At 42.9% G+C, this 14,991-nt stretch overlaps 1 protein-coding gene across 7 annotated transcripts in view; it reads left to right on the top strand.

Moving 5' to 3' along the window:
• The window catches only part of ATXN2 (ataxin 2), a 113,804-nt gene that overhangs the window by 21,480 nt on the left and 77,333 nt on the right, over positions 1-14,991 (top strand). For all 7 annotated transcript variants that reach the window (XM_073626222.1, XM_073626211.1, XM_073626191.1 and 4 more), the window contains exon 2: positions 4,791-4,824. In XM_073626222.1, the coding sequence (XP_073482323.1) occupies positions 4,791-4,824 (34 nt within the window). The remainder of the gene's footprint in view (positions 1-4,790; positions 4,825-14,991) is intronic.

Below are 14,991 nucleotides of genomic sequence, written 5' to 3'. Positions count from 1 at the left end.
GCCATTACATGTACAGGAAGTCAGGAACATAAGAAAAGGAAACTTTAGGAAAGACATCCCTGAGTATTAGAAGTTCAAGACATCAGCCTGGGGGGGGGGGGGGGGCAGCCCAGTGATATTATATACTGCTATGTATATACCATGGACTGGGGGGACTCTGATGTTTTATAGTGATGAAGGTGGCAGTGGTAGGTACCCTAATATCCTTTAGTACTGGCATGTGATGAGAATGACCATGTCTATGGTGTCACTGGTAGGTACCCCAGTATCTGGTAGCATTGTCATGTAAAATAGGTGCCTAGTAGCATTATTGTGTAGTAAGGGTGGCAATGCTAGGTACCATATTGTCTTATAGCAATGCTATGGATGGCAGTGGTAGGTGCCTTAATGTCTTGTAGCACTGGCATGTGATGAGGATGACCATGTGTATGGTGTCACTGGTAGGAACCCTAAAGACTTGTAGCATTGCCATGGCATAAGGTTGGCAGTGATATGTAGCCTAATGTCTTGAAGCATTGCCATGTGTTATAGGTGGTAGATATCCTTATGTATGGTGGCATTGCCGTTTTATAAGGATGGCAGAGGTAGGTAACCAAATATCTGGCAGCATCTGGCAGTGTGTCAAGGATGGGAGCAGTTGGTACTCTTTCATTTAGCATTGCCATGTGGTACAGATGACTGATATGTATCCTTATGTCTGGTGGCATTGCCATGTGATAAGGATGGCAGTGGCAGGTACCCTAATGTCTGGTAGCTTGATAAGGATGACCATCTACATGATGGAAGTGGTAGGTACCTTTAAAGTCTTAAAGCATTGTCATGTCATAAGGATAGCAGTGGTTGGTACCATAGTGTTTTCTGGCATTGCCATATGTCAAGGATAGCACCAGTTGGTACTCTGTCATGTGGCATTGCCATGTAATAAGTGTGGCCATGTGTATTATGGCAGACGTAGGCCGCTTTGCCATGTGGTTAGGATCCTTTTAGATCAACACCTACAGCTAGGTGCATTTCTACCTAAGACTCTGCTCACCCATAGTTGCGAGTAGCTTGTCTTGCCTACGGTGAAAAATAGTCTAGCACCGGCCCTGGGCTTGGTAGGCTGCATTTGATGGGTGCTTCATTAAAAAGGTGGGGTATACATGGGCAGGGCAAAGGGGGTGGAGTCAGGGGTGAAGCCAAGGGGGCGGCAAAATAAGATTTCGCCTAGGGTGTCAAAAATCCTTGCACCAGCCCTGATCGCAGAATAAAGCTGGCTGTACATGGAGCAGTTTTTTTTGCCAGTGAGTGGCCACACAAGCCAGATAGCATAGCAGGGAGGATTCCTCTAGCCATTGTATTCCGACAGCGGGGGCTTCCTTCATTGTCAGAATACACTCTGCACTGCAGCTGATTGGTTGCAGGCGCTGATCAAACAACAATAATGTTCGAAAGAAGCTGACAGTGCATATTGAGAAAACACTAGAAATAACATTGGGTGGTATACATCATAAGGCCAAAATGCTAGACTGAATTGATTATTTCAAAAAATATTGTGGCCGGATCGCCCGCACTGTTGGTGTACAACTAATTTGATTAATATAGTAATTACTTCAACCTTTCACCATGTAGTAACAACAGCATGGCGCAGTCCATGCGACCACAAAAACTGCATCTAAGAAAAAGGGAAAGGCCTTCCAGAAGGGTCGCAGTAATCGAACACTACGGTTGAGCTGATTACATTTTATTTAGAAAATGCTTAGACCGTTATTTTTGATATTTTGTCATATTTGATGATCTGGTGTGCATTGATTATTTGCCATAAGCTTATACTCCCACATGGCTTTCAGAGGACATCGTCTCCTCCAGACCAACTCTGGATACTATTATCAAGGATGTTACTGGACAAAAATTTGAGTCTTCTAAGCGGGAGGAGTCTAAGGAGCAGACTGCTCTGTCATTTCTTTTTGTCCATGCCAAAAATCGCCCTCTTGGTTTCAGCATACCCTCTTGTTTCCTTACTAAAGTCTAGCAACCTTGGCTCCACATCCAGCTGTAAGGTCTGGCACTCCAAAGCTGCCAAATTACCAACAAGCCCTTCTTGGCATGAAGGTGCAGCTCAATTTCCAGAGTAGCAATATGTTTGACCTTTTGTGAATGCTTGCAAATCTTTCATTCCCCATGCCTGGGTGTGAGAGGTTACAAATTTTGAGTTTTGTTTGTTTGCCCCTGCCTCACTTTCTTACCTCCAGTGATTTGTCAGCCTCCATTGAGCACTTTCTGGACTTGTGTACCAAGGGGTCATAACACGAATCCCTGCAGGAAGGTTTTGGGGGTTTTATACTAACGTGTTCTGTTCTGTTCTAAACACCAAAGGGGGCATTTACCCTCAAGGTCCTGATTTGTTTGTTTGTAGACCCCAAAAATTCCTGAAGGTTTCAGCCAGATTTGTCATTGGGTACATCCTGAACCTTCAAAATGTTTGCTGGTTCCATCGTATTGCTTGGAGTATCTGAGGCTGATCCTAGACATTTCCTGGGCCTTGCATTGTTGGCACAGGGGACTTGGTTACTAGCCAGTGTCTTTGGATCAACATCTTGTAACTTCAGGTTATTTGGTTCTTTTGGTGTTGACTAAACTGTTGGAAAGCCATTCTATCTATCCCCAGTTGAACTCCTCTGTGATGTATATCGATCATCGGGGAGAAACTAGAAGTCCCGCAGCCGCAAGCGGTTGGGCCGATTCTGTCCTAGACAGACCATCATGGCTTGTCAACCGTTTACTCCTAGCATAGATTCCTCTGCTGGCAGCGACCCGGGAGAGTGGTCCCTGCACCCGGAGGTGTTTTTATGACCTGTATCACGGGTGTGGACCTTCAAGGTTAAACAACAAACAAACCAGGTTTGTATTCAGATTCAGGGTTCTACTGGCAGAAGCAATGGATGGCACTATGGCCTTCATCTGAGCTATGAATTTCCTTCATCTGCTCCTTATAATCCACATGGAAGTCCTCATTGGCTCAGGCAGATGTTTCGCCAACCTGGTAAGACTTCTTGCAGATATGCTGTGGGCTCTGGCAGACCATCTGCTTTCCCATGGACACCTTTAGTATGCTTTTTGATTGCTTGCCTCACTGGCATGGCTGTTGAAATCTAGGTTCTAAGGGACGGGGAATATGAGTGATCCTAGGGCTAGGATGTCCAACTATTGCACAGTCTGTCCTCAGACTTAGAAGGCATACTTTGGGGTGTATTCATTCCTCTTCCTCCTTCTTCTTCTCCCTTTTTTTTTTTTTTTTTTTCTTGAACTTATGAGTGATGGTCCATGCACAAACACAAAGCATAGAGCGTTACATTTGCAAGGTTTCCTTTAACTGAGGTGGAGAGCCAAGCCGATGACTTCATGTTCTCTAGCCCTCGGCATGGCTCAATTTTGTTCTGGAAACGGGATGGGAAGCGTACACTGTAGGCGATACATATACAGTTTATACAGAGGCCACATCGGTTAGTGAAGCAAATAGTTTGCTAGTGAAGCAAATAGTTTGGCCCAAACTATTAGGTCACAATCCTCCTGTGCCCCTCAAATTCCTACAGTCAGGTTATGAAGACACGTTTGAAGAATTTGGTGTGGGGAACATAAGTAACCTGCAGAGCCCTGACCTTAACCCTACTAAACACATTTGTGATGAAATGGAACACTGATTTTGAGCCAGGTCTTCTTATCCAACAACACATTCTCACAAACGCTTCAAAATGTTGTGAAAAGCATTCCCAAAAGGGTGCAGGCTGTTATAATGGCAAGGGAAGGAGGAGGAGCAATTCATGTTAATGGTGATTCTTTGAAGAAGGGAGGTATAATCTCATTTAAGTTTGGTGTACACTTTTTTTTGTTCAACCAGCAAAAAAAAAAAAAAAAAAAATCTGACCACTGCATGTTGTAACACAAGTGATATTGATGCAGTGATCTCCACTACTGAGACTTTGTAGCACTGATCAACTGCTGGTTTTTTAGCATGCCTGTGCTCTACAGAAGCTATTCTAAGGCCCCTTTCACACGAGGTGGACTCCGTTTCCACGGAGCCTGCCTCTGTCTGCCGGCTCAGCGGGAGATCAGTCCGTTGATCTTCGCTGAGCCGGCGGATGACAGGTCCCTCTCTGCTCACTGAGCAGGGAGGGGCTTGTCAGGCGCCGCTGCCGCCTATGGAGGGATCTCACCCGATCTGATCCGCCAGCAACGGACCTGGACGTAGGGCCATCCGTCTGCTTTTAGTGGATCGGACCGGGTCGGATATCAGCGGACATGTCTCCGCTGACATCTGTCGCTCCATGGGCTAACATGGAGCGCCCGTTCAGGTCCGCCGTCAAAACTGACAGGCGGACCTGAACGGTCCGATCGTGTGAAAGGGGCCTTACAACCAGCTTCTGTTGATGACTGTTGTACACACGGAGCAAAAGTTGGCCAGGTGGAGCCTTTCACTTTCAGTGTGGAAGATGTCTGCATGTTGTTCATTTATGGTTACAGGCAGTGAACCTCAAAGCAGGCAGCTTTACAGCATATAGTGACACTGACCCTGTAGTAGTGTGCATTCTTTTATTCTGTTTTTACATTGTTTCTAAAAAAGGGGGGGGGGGGGATCTTAATATTTTGTTTAATTTTATTTGTTGCATATAATGACTTTCAGCTTGTACAAAGAAATGAATTTTCTTGTAGAATGCAAAGTCTTGCCACTTGCTGCTTAAAACCTGAAAAATATACAGGTCTTATGAGATTCTTCAGTTTTTATTTAAATCCTTTTTTTTCTTTCTTTTCAGAGGGCGCAGCAGTGGCAAAGGGCCTCCACAGTCTGTAAGTTACATGCAAACAACTCCTTACACAATGTTTATTTCCAAATGTAAAATAAGAAGAAATTGTATGGTATTCTGTAGTTTAGTTTTTTTTTTTTTTTTTTTTTTTGTTTTTTTTTACAGTATTTTTCGTGTGTGTATATATTATAATATATTTGGGTGGGTTACTTCAAATGTTCCTCCGGTTCATGTAGAGATCAGTGTCAAGGTGGACTCCCAATATTCCACCAATAGAAAAAAAACAACGGGACACGTTCTCCAATGCAAAATGTATTTATATCAAATGCTCTTCCGAGCCCATTCACACAGGGACGACTTGTCAGGCGACCTAGTCGCCTGACAAGTCGCCTCCCGTTCTGTGCTATGGAACCGTTCTAAGGGGAGTGACGTAAGTCGCTCCGACTTAGAAAAAGGTTCCTGTACGACTTCGGGGGCGACTTGCATAGACTTCTATACAGAAGTCGTTTTGCTAATCGCCCAGGCAGTCGTGTTGCCCCTGTGTGAATGGGGTCTTAAGGCATTTGATATAAATACATTTTGTATTAGAGAACATTTCCCATCGTTTTTTCTATTGGATATGGGTGGAATATTGGGAGTCCACCTTGACACTGATCTCTACATTGAGAACTGAAGGAAAATTTGAAGTAACCCACCTGTATAGATATAGATCCTTCTTTTTTTTGTTTTTGTTTTGTGTGTGTGTGTGTGTGTGTGTGTGTGTGTGTGTGTGTGTGTGTTTTTTTTTTTTTTTTCTAGTTTGGTTGCTGTATTGGTTGTTACACTTTATTTATTTTTGTTTTGTATTTTTTTTTTTTTGTTTTTTTCCCAACACAGATTTAAAGGAGAAGTAGCGCCAAAGCTTTTTTGGCCCACTTCTTCTGAGGATCACAGGCATGCACTTCGTTCTAAAGCCTGCTGTTGGCTGATGTCACTCAGCCAGTGCAGATACTGGAGAGATCTCGACTTTAATGTTGGAATCCACCCAGATGCCTGGACCAGCAGCTGATGCAGCCTTTTGGCAAGTTGCTGAGAGCCTGAGCCAGCCGCTCTCTCCCCACCCGCCGCCCAGTGCTCCAATGAGCGCTGGAGGTTAGACACCCTGTTACTGGCAGTCATTGGCTCTACACTCAGTGAAGACCAAGAACTCAGGTATCAGTAGTCTTTGCTCACTTCTCAAGCTAGAGGTGGCTGGGGATAAATGCAGCTTCAGAACGGTGCTGCATCCACCTAGGGGTGTGGTTAAGTAAAAAAAAATAAAAAAAATTCTAATCTTGAATTTCTTTTAAAATTCCGCCCCCCATACTGCTTACAGTAATTTTCCCTTTGATCCATTTGCCTGGTAATACCCAAGGGTAGTGTCTGTGTTAAGTAGTTCTTGTTGGAACTTGCACATGGTTAAGGACTCTGTCGATATGTGACAGTGCTGATACAGATAGGTCCATATATATTTGGACACCGGCACAATTGTCATACTTTTGGCTCTGTATGCCACCAGCATAACATTAAAATTAAACCATTCAAATGAATTTGAAGTGCAGACTTTCAGGTTTAATTCAAGGGGTTGAACATAAATATCAAGTACAAATTGTAGGAACTGCAACCATTTTTATACAGTCGCCCCCCCCCCCCCCCCCCTTTTCAGGGGCTCAAATGAATATAATCATAAATTAAAAGTTCAAGTTTAATATTTTGTTGAATCCTTTACTGGAAATGACTGCCTGAAGTCTGGAACCCATGGACATTACCAAAGACTGGGTTTCCTCCCGTCTGATGCTTTGCCAGGCTCTAACTGCAGCTGTCTTCTGTTGTTCTTTGTTTGTGGGTCGTTTTTGCCTTCAGCAAGCGAAATGCATGCTTAATTGGGTTGCAATCAGGTGATTAACTCGGCCATTGCAGAATATTCCACTTCTTTTCCTTCAAAAGATCCTGGGTTGTTTTTGCAGTGTGTTTTGGATCATTGTCCATCTGTACAGTGAAGCGCCCTCCAATCAACTTTGCTGCGTTTGGCTGAATCTCGGCTGGCGGTATATCTAAACGCTGCAGAATTCATCCGGCTGCTTCTGTCACATCAATAAACACCAATGATCCAGTGTCGCTGGAAGCCATGCGTGCCCATGTCATCACACTGCCCCCACCATGTTTTACAGGTGACGATGTGTGCTTTGGATCATGAGCTTTTCCTAACCTTCTCCACACTTCTTCTTCTTCCTTTTTTTTTTTTTTTTTTTTTCTTCCCGCCCTGGTACAGATTAATCTTAGTTTCATCCGTCCAAAGAATTGTTTTCCAGATGAGGTTTGTTTTTTTTTTTTTGGCAAAGTCTTAGGCTCCGTTCCTTCACATCTAGGCATTTTTGGGTTTTTTCTGCTCTAAGCCTCAGCTCTAAAAACGCCCAACAAAGACAAATCCTATTAATTTCAATGGCCCCTGTTCACATCAGTGTTCTGTCGCCTAAACCAAACCGCCCATCATTCAAAAAAAGTACATGAGCTTCTTTTTTGGCAGAATACAGGCGTTTTACATTGGTGACCTTTTTGAACTTGAAACCGCCTGTAAAATGGCAACGCCTAGATTTGAACGGAGCCTAATCTGGCTTTTCTATTTTTCAGACTTATGAATGGTTTGCACCTTTTTGTGGTGAACCCGCTGTATTTGCTCTTGTGAAGTCTTCTCTTGAGTGCAGACTTTGGCAATGATATGCCCACCTCCTGGAGAGTGTCCTTCACTTGTTCTGGATGTTGTGAACAGGATTTACCATAGAGGATCCTGCGAACATCTACCACTCTTGTCTTGTGTGGACATCTAGGCCTTTTTATGTTGCTGAGCTCACCAGTGCGTGTCTTTCCTCAGAATGTACCAAGCTGTTGCTTTGGCCACTCCTAATGTTGCTGCTATCTCTCTGATGGATTTGTTTCCTTTTTGAAGCCTAAAGCCCCATACACACTATTAGATTTTCTGCAGATTTTTTTGTCTTCAGATTTACCAAAACCATGTAGTGCAAGGGCCTGCCTGATTTCATACAAATTTAAACTCTTAAGGTTTGACCTCATATTATATTGTTTTGGTAAATCTGAAGACAAAAATCTAATAGTGTGTATGGGGTCTTTCAATGGCCTGTTTCACTTGCATGGACAGCTCCTTTGATCGCATGATGTAGGTTCACAGCAATAGATTCCAAATGCAAATACCACACTTAGAATCAACTCCAGACCTTTTACCTGCTTAACTGATGATGAAATAACGATAGAGTAGTCCACACCTGGCCATGAAACCACTTTTGATTCAATTGTCCAATTACTTTTGGTCCCTTGAAAAAGGGAAGATGGCTATTAAGAGCTGTAATTCCTAAACTCCCTCTGATTTGGATGTACGTACCCTCAAATAAAACCTGAGTGTGCACAATTCAGTTAATATCCATTATATAACTAACTATACCTTGAGTATGTTTTGGTAAATGCCTGGGGAAAAAAAAAATTGTGCCTGTGTCCAAATGTATATGGACCTAACTGGTGGTGGTTGGAGGGATGGATATCCTTTTTAGTTTTCCATTGAGATCTTCTATCCCCCCCCCTCCCCCCAACAATTCTCTGTTCTTAAAGTGATGTAATGTGTTTGTGTGGTTTGAAAATACAAGAGGCTTTCTAGTCACACTGGGACTTGAGTTTCATATAATTAAAAAAATGATCATTTCAAGGTGTAGAAACTGCTTTTTTTTTTTTTTTTTTTTTTTTTTTCCGACATACTCCCCTGCTACATTTATGAACTTATCCAAAGCGTTTATTGCCTGGAAAGCTTTTGGATAGAAAGATTTGTTCGAACACTTGAACCATCCTAGGACAGCCTGCTGCTTCACTTTGTCGTCAGTGCTGAAATGCTGACCACCGAGAAACTCTTTTAGGGGTCCAAACAGGTGGAAATCACCCTGACCGAGGTCCAGGCTGTAAGGGGGTTGTGGCTGTACCTCCCAGCCAAGTTGCTATAATGTGCATGTAGTGTGGTGAGCCGTATGAGCTCGTGCGTTGTCCTGGAAAAACAGGACACCCTTAGTAATCAAACCATTTTTTCTGCAAACCATTTTTTCTGCAGATGTGTATGCACATCACTTGGAACACGACCGTAATATTCACTGTTGATAGTGGCACCACAGGGTAGAAAATCCACATGAATAATGCCATGTTGGTTCAAATTAAACACAGTCCCTTTACCTGCAAAATTGTTCAAAATTTTTTGATTGTGGAGCTGTTCCATGCACACACGAACACTGTTGTCTATTTATTAACGGTCCCTGCACCAGCCTGCGACATGTGCCTGCCCATCTGTAATAGTAATGTAGATATTCCCTAGCACACCAAGGATCTCTAATTTCGTCCAAACGTTTTTTTTGTTAAAGAAAGATTACATCACAGAACAGTGTAGTGCAATGTTTCGGAGCTACGCAGGACCCCTTCGTCAAGCATGTGATCTGTAACGGGACACACTTGCCACTTACTATGCGTGTAATACCGCCACGTTCGCATTCCTCTTAATAACTTAAAATTAAAGTCCCGGTTTGACTTGAACGCCTCTTATCACGTGCATATTTTAAAGAAAAATAAACAAATTTTAATGCACACAAGCACAATAGAACACCCAATTTTTCTTCATTTTGGGTAGAGCAAAGGAAGTGTTATAACCCCCTTCCTTACTTACTTTCTCTTTTTTTTTTTTTTTTTCTCCATTGCAGAGATTTCCCTTTTACTTCTTGTCCCATAGCCAACCAGAAAGTGAGAGAAAATCCCTGCAAATTTAAATGAATTCTATGGGGACCCCTAGGTCCCCAGAACTAGCATCCTCATTGGAAGATTTCCCCTCTACTACTTTCCTGAGGATGACCAAAAATTTTGGGATTTTTTTTTTTCCACTCTATCCAAAAAAAGTTTTTAGTTATGCTTTCAAGTGTTACTAAATCCACAACCGTAAAATCAGTCTGTATATGCAGTAAAGCATGCTTGTTATACTCACTGTGTAACCTAAGGGGTTAATCCTCCAACGTGTAAAAAGGCTGTTTGATCCACCGCTTCTTCTGCTGTCCCCAATCTATCACCTGATAAAACAGCCTTTTCAGTCACTCTGCACATGCTCAGTCAGGTGTGTATTGCTAGAGAGTGTTGTGTGTTTTTTTTTTTTTTTTTTTTTTTTTCGGGGGGTGCGCATGTGATCAGTACAGGACCAATCCGCATTGTCCAGACAGGGTCAGGGGTCCTGCAGCCTTATAGGACAGTCAAAGTAGATAGCAGTCTTGTGACTTCTATCAGTGTCTGGCCAAGCACTCGTTCAAGCTCGTCGACACTGATAGAAGTCACAAGACTGCTATATACTGCTGATGAGGAAAAGTCTTTAGCAGTTTATATTTACTAAAAACATTGCATTTCCATGTACTGTGGGAGACCCGATAAAGTGAATACAGGGTCCTGGGTTTATTAACACATTACCTTTTATGGTTGTAGAATTATTGCTCTTAGTATCCGCAAAGAAACTTCACTTGTGTGAAAAGATTGCTGTTTACATACATATTTGCATTCTGGTGTGTGCGCAGGGCAGTGGAGTTGCTTTTGAATTTTTCTTTATCGTACATCCCAGGGCACATGGTATCTTCATATCTGTTATGTTAGGATTATGCTGTCACCTTCAGGTTATTGGACACTGACAAAAAAAAAAAAACCAGGAGATTGAACTGGGCATAACTCATCTCAGCTAGGCAAGACTTTATGGGAATTCTTAATGGTTCCATTGGATTAGGAGGCTCGTCCTCCAGATCCATTGGCTTTGGCTGACTACGTCCAGAGGTATGGTACCTGGACATGCAGGGATGACCTGTAATGTTTCTGGTCTGCACTGGACTCTTCCTGACCGGACCCTGTGCAATGATATATTGATTGCAGGCCCGCAGAGTGCTATACTTGTCAAGGGCATGGGTCCCTAGCTGGGGAGACGCTCATGGTATAGCTTGCTGTGATGGTTGAAGATTGGACCACCCTGAGGAGGTCCTGCTGCATGGAATGGTGAATGCCCTGGTGGCTATCCTTGCCCTGGTACTTTTTTTTTTTTTTTTCTTTCTTTCTTTTTTTCTTTTTCTTTCATTTTATGAAGTTTCTTATCTCATTACAAAATTAGCACTGTTCACGGTTTCGCAAGCACTAGATAGGGGGAAATGGTGTTTTGGGAGCAGTCCAGGAAGCTCCTGGCACCAAACACAGGGGGTGCAGCCTATGTTCATCTTTAGACATTTTATTCCACGTGTGTGGTTGCTGATGTCACAAAGTGGGCAGCGGCCCTCTTGCAATCGGGTCATGTTTCTTACGGGTGGGACTGAAGGTCTCAGCACGTATTTTAAAATGGGCCATACAGCAGTTACCTTCGGGGTGGTGAGGCACTGGCAGAAACAGAAGGCTGACATTGGGGCTAACCATTGCGCTAGTACGTTTTGCACAGTGCCCTCTTATCTGACTTGGCCCTCTGTTTTACCAGCAGGGGACCTATTGTACCCATTGGCAGGTTGTCTCAGCAGTTGAGGGTATACGGAGTCCCAAATTCCTTCATTGGGTAGCTGGATGTAGCTCCCCTTGCAGTGTATACCCTGAAGGTCAGTTTTTCATGCGGCTTTGACTCCCTCCAGTTGTCGTGTTTTTTTTTTTTTTTTTTTTTTTTTTTTTCTGCTACTTTCGGGGGTACCTTTCCCCAGTTCCCTTGTGTCAAGGGGATACAACACCAGTTTTCTGGACAGTCGCAAGCAGAAGGGTTCCCTCTCACCCCCAAGGGGTGTTTTTCTCGGACCCAGAAGGCCTTTTTTGCGTGGAAGCGGTGCAGATAAATCTACTCTGAAGTTTACAAGTTTTGGATCCTGGTGTCCCCCACAACATCCTCAGTCCTTTCCTGTACGTTTTCATTCAAAATTTTTGTTCATGGACTGGGCTCACCCTGGCAAGGTGTTTGTACCACCAAAAAGGATTGCTCTGCAACATTTGTGGTGAGTGAGTTCACTAAGAAATGGGAGTATGTATTCCGTGGACATTATGGTCTTCTAACAGTACCTTTTTTGGCCATGGTTCTGGTATTTTAAGGAGGCCTTATTTAAAGACTCATTTGCTTTAGTGGGGGCAGCTCTACAACTGGCACGCTTCAGAGGCACTTAAAATGCGAGTCAGTTGTGCTGTGATTTATCGCATGAAGCTTGTTGGCCAAAAGGAGCAGGAGCTTCTTTTAGGCGAGAAGATTCACTCACACTGATTTGCTGTGTGAGAATTGCAGCAAAACAGCATCATGTTTTAGGTGCCATTGAAAATAATGGCACGTGAACTTGCGTCTTGCAGTTTTAAGTGTGGCTTTGAGATTGCGGGCAGAATTGCAGCAATTCTGCCAGGATCCCAAATTGCCCAGGTGTGAATGGAGCCTAACGGAGCGGACACCGGAGCTTGATTTGGCCGCTCAGCATGCGCTTGTACTGAGCACCCAAGCGCTTCCGTGTGCGAAGATAACCTGAAGTAATTTGATTTCTTTTCTCATTGGGACCGGTGCTTCCTTTACACTTTTTTACGCTTTATTTTTTTACTCGTTAAGAGCTCAACACTCCCTTTTCCTGATGACCACCCAATGGGTGCTCGTCACCCTGCAAGGTCTCTCCCATCCCACATAATCCCCAGGTGCGGTGCTGGAGATAGGCAGTGAGGTGAGTAGGAGCTTAGCAGCGCATTGTTAAAACCTTATTTAACTAATTGCTACCCAGGCCAATTCTGACACTTACACTTCACTCTTACATGTAAAAATCATGATTTTTTTTTTGCTAGAAAATTACTCAGAACCACCAAACATTGTTGTGTTTTTTTATTTATTTTTTTTTTTTTTTAAGCAGAGACTCTTGGGAATAAAATGGTGGTCGTTGCAACTTTTTTTTTTTTTTTTTTATCTCGCTCAGTATTTGCGCAGTAGTCTTTCAAACGTGTTTTTTGGGGGGAAAAAAACTTTCGTGCATTTAAAACAAAACCATAAAGTTTACCCAGTTTTTTTTTTTTTTTTTTTTGCATAATGTGAAAGAGGATGTTACGCCAAGTAAATATATACCTTACATGTCATGCTTTGAAATTGCGCACACTCGTTGAATGACGCCAAACTTTGGTACTCTAAAAATCCCCATAGGTGACGCTTTAAAAATGTTTAGAGTTACAGAGGAGGTCTAGTGCTAGAATTATTGTTCTCACTCTAACGTTCGTGGTGATTTCTCAAGTCCTTTACGTATACGTTCACTTCTGCGCGATGGGACGGGGGTTGCGCTTGAAATTTTTTATTTATCTTTTCTATTTTTACATTTCTTCTTCTTCTTTTTTTTTTTTTTTTATCACTTTTGTTCCGATTGCAACCTTTGTAATAGGAATAGTGCGTGACAGATCCTCTTTTTTTCAAATGCAGAGGCCGGGCGTGATGTTATGGCCTCCGAAAGATCATAGAGACTCCCAAGGGCCATCTGGCCCGCCAGATTCTCTATGGTCAACTTCTGGCATGGACTGATTCCTTCTCCCTCTCGCCAGTTGTACAGGCGAGCCAGGAGAAGCACCGAAGGGTGGCAGGAGGGGGTGTCCCCTCCCGCTGCCTGCAAGAACGATCAGGCGGCTGAACAGCCAGCTCTAAAAGATATCTGAGTGATGTCTGTAGCTACAGGCATCATTCAGATATCCCCACTCAAAGTCAACGATGTCATGACATCGTCGGGCGGGAAGTGGTTATAAATACAGTTTGGTTCAAATTTCTTTTTTTTTTTTTATATCAGGACAAGTTGATTAAGACCCCCATTTAGTTCCTTGGACAAGTCGTTTTTTTTTTTTTTTTTTTTTTTAAATTTCCACACTTCCTGAGGTGTTGACTGCTGTATATTGTCAGGGTGGAGCTGGGTGATTGTGCCAAAACCGTAAGTGATGTGGGAGCTGCTGCCCCGCTGTTTTTATTGGTGCTATTTTTTTTACTGTACATATGTAAGTGCAATTTTACATTAATAAAGCATTTTTTAATGTACTACACCATGAGGGGCCCCTGTTTTGTATGAGTTTGATTGCAGCGAGAACCCTGATCTTTTAAAAGAGGAAGATTGAGCGTACTACATTGGAGTAAAGTTTGAGACGCTTTTCACCTGAAATCTGGCAGGTTCACGGTTGGAGGGGAGCACAAGTGAATTGGTGATGGGAGTCACTGCACACTGTTTTTAATGGAGTATTGATCAAGATACGTGGCCTTTTGAGGAAACAGGAGAGCACATCATAGAAGAAAAGAGATTTGATTCATTCATGCAGTTATTTATTGAAGAATTGTGCACAATTTATGTTCATTTATCTATGCCTATAATTATGTTGGTGTGTGTGTGCACATTTATTTTCATGTGTATTTATATGGTAGTAATTAATATTGGGGTAGGCGCAGCAAATATTAGGCACTGTTTACTTCATCAGTCTGATTCCCTCTTTGTGCTTCCTGATGGCCCAAGGAAGAGTCAGTTTCATTTCTCAGTGCATCCGTAGGCTGATTTCTCAAGCTTGCAGCCTAAAGGGCAAAGTTCTACCGTTTTTGGTGGCAGCTCATTCTTCCAGGATTCTTTGGTACTTCCTGGGCTATTTGTCATTAGGCTTTGTTAGCTAAAGTTTGTAAGGCTGCTACCTGGTCTTTAGAAAAAATTTGTAAAAGTTTGAACCTAAAGCCATGTGTCCTGGGATGTACTCTAAAGAGATTTTTGGTTCACTAAATGTATATAGCAGGAAGCGGGGATCCCGCCCCTCTTCCTTTGTGGCTCATAGCTTGCTACAAACACTGAAGCCTTGACTAGCTGGGAGGAGTTATGCCTAGGGGGGCATTTCCTGTCTTTTTTTTTTTTTTCTCTCGCCTTTTCTTTGCCCGTGTCCAGTCACCTGAAGGTGGCAGCATAATTCTGTCAGAATGGATATGAAGATACCCTCTGTCCTGTGTTGTACCCCCAAGAGAGATTTTACAGGTAAACAAAAATTCTGTTTTCTTAACCGTTTCAATACAGGGCACTTTTTACCCCCCTTCTGCCCAGGCCATTTTTCAGTACTGTCGCACTTTGACAATTGTGTGATCATACAACATTGTACCCAAACTAAGTTTTTATCAGTTTGCTCATACAAATAGAGC

This window comes from Aquarana catesbeiana, linkage group LG01, assembly GCF_042186555.1.
Source record: "Aquarana catesbeiana isolate 2022-GZ linkage group LG01, ASM4218655v1, whole genome shotgun sequence".
NCBI lineage: Eukaryota > Metazoa > Chordata > Amphibia > Anura > Ranidae > Aquarana > Aquarana catesbeiana.
The sequence above is the reverse complement of the archived record's forward strand: the minus strand, read 5'-3'. Positions and strand labels throughout refer to the sequence as shown.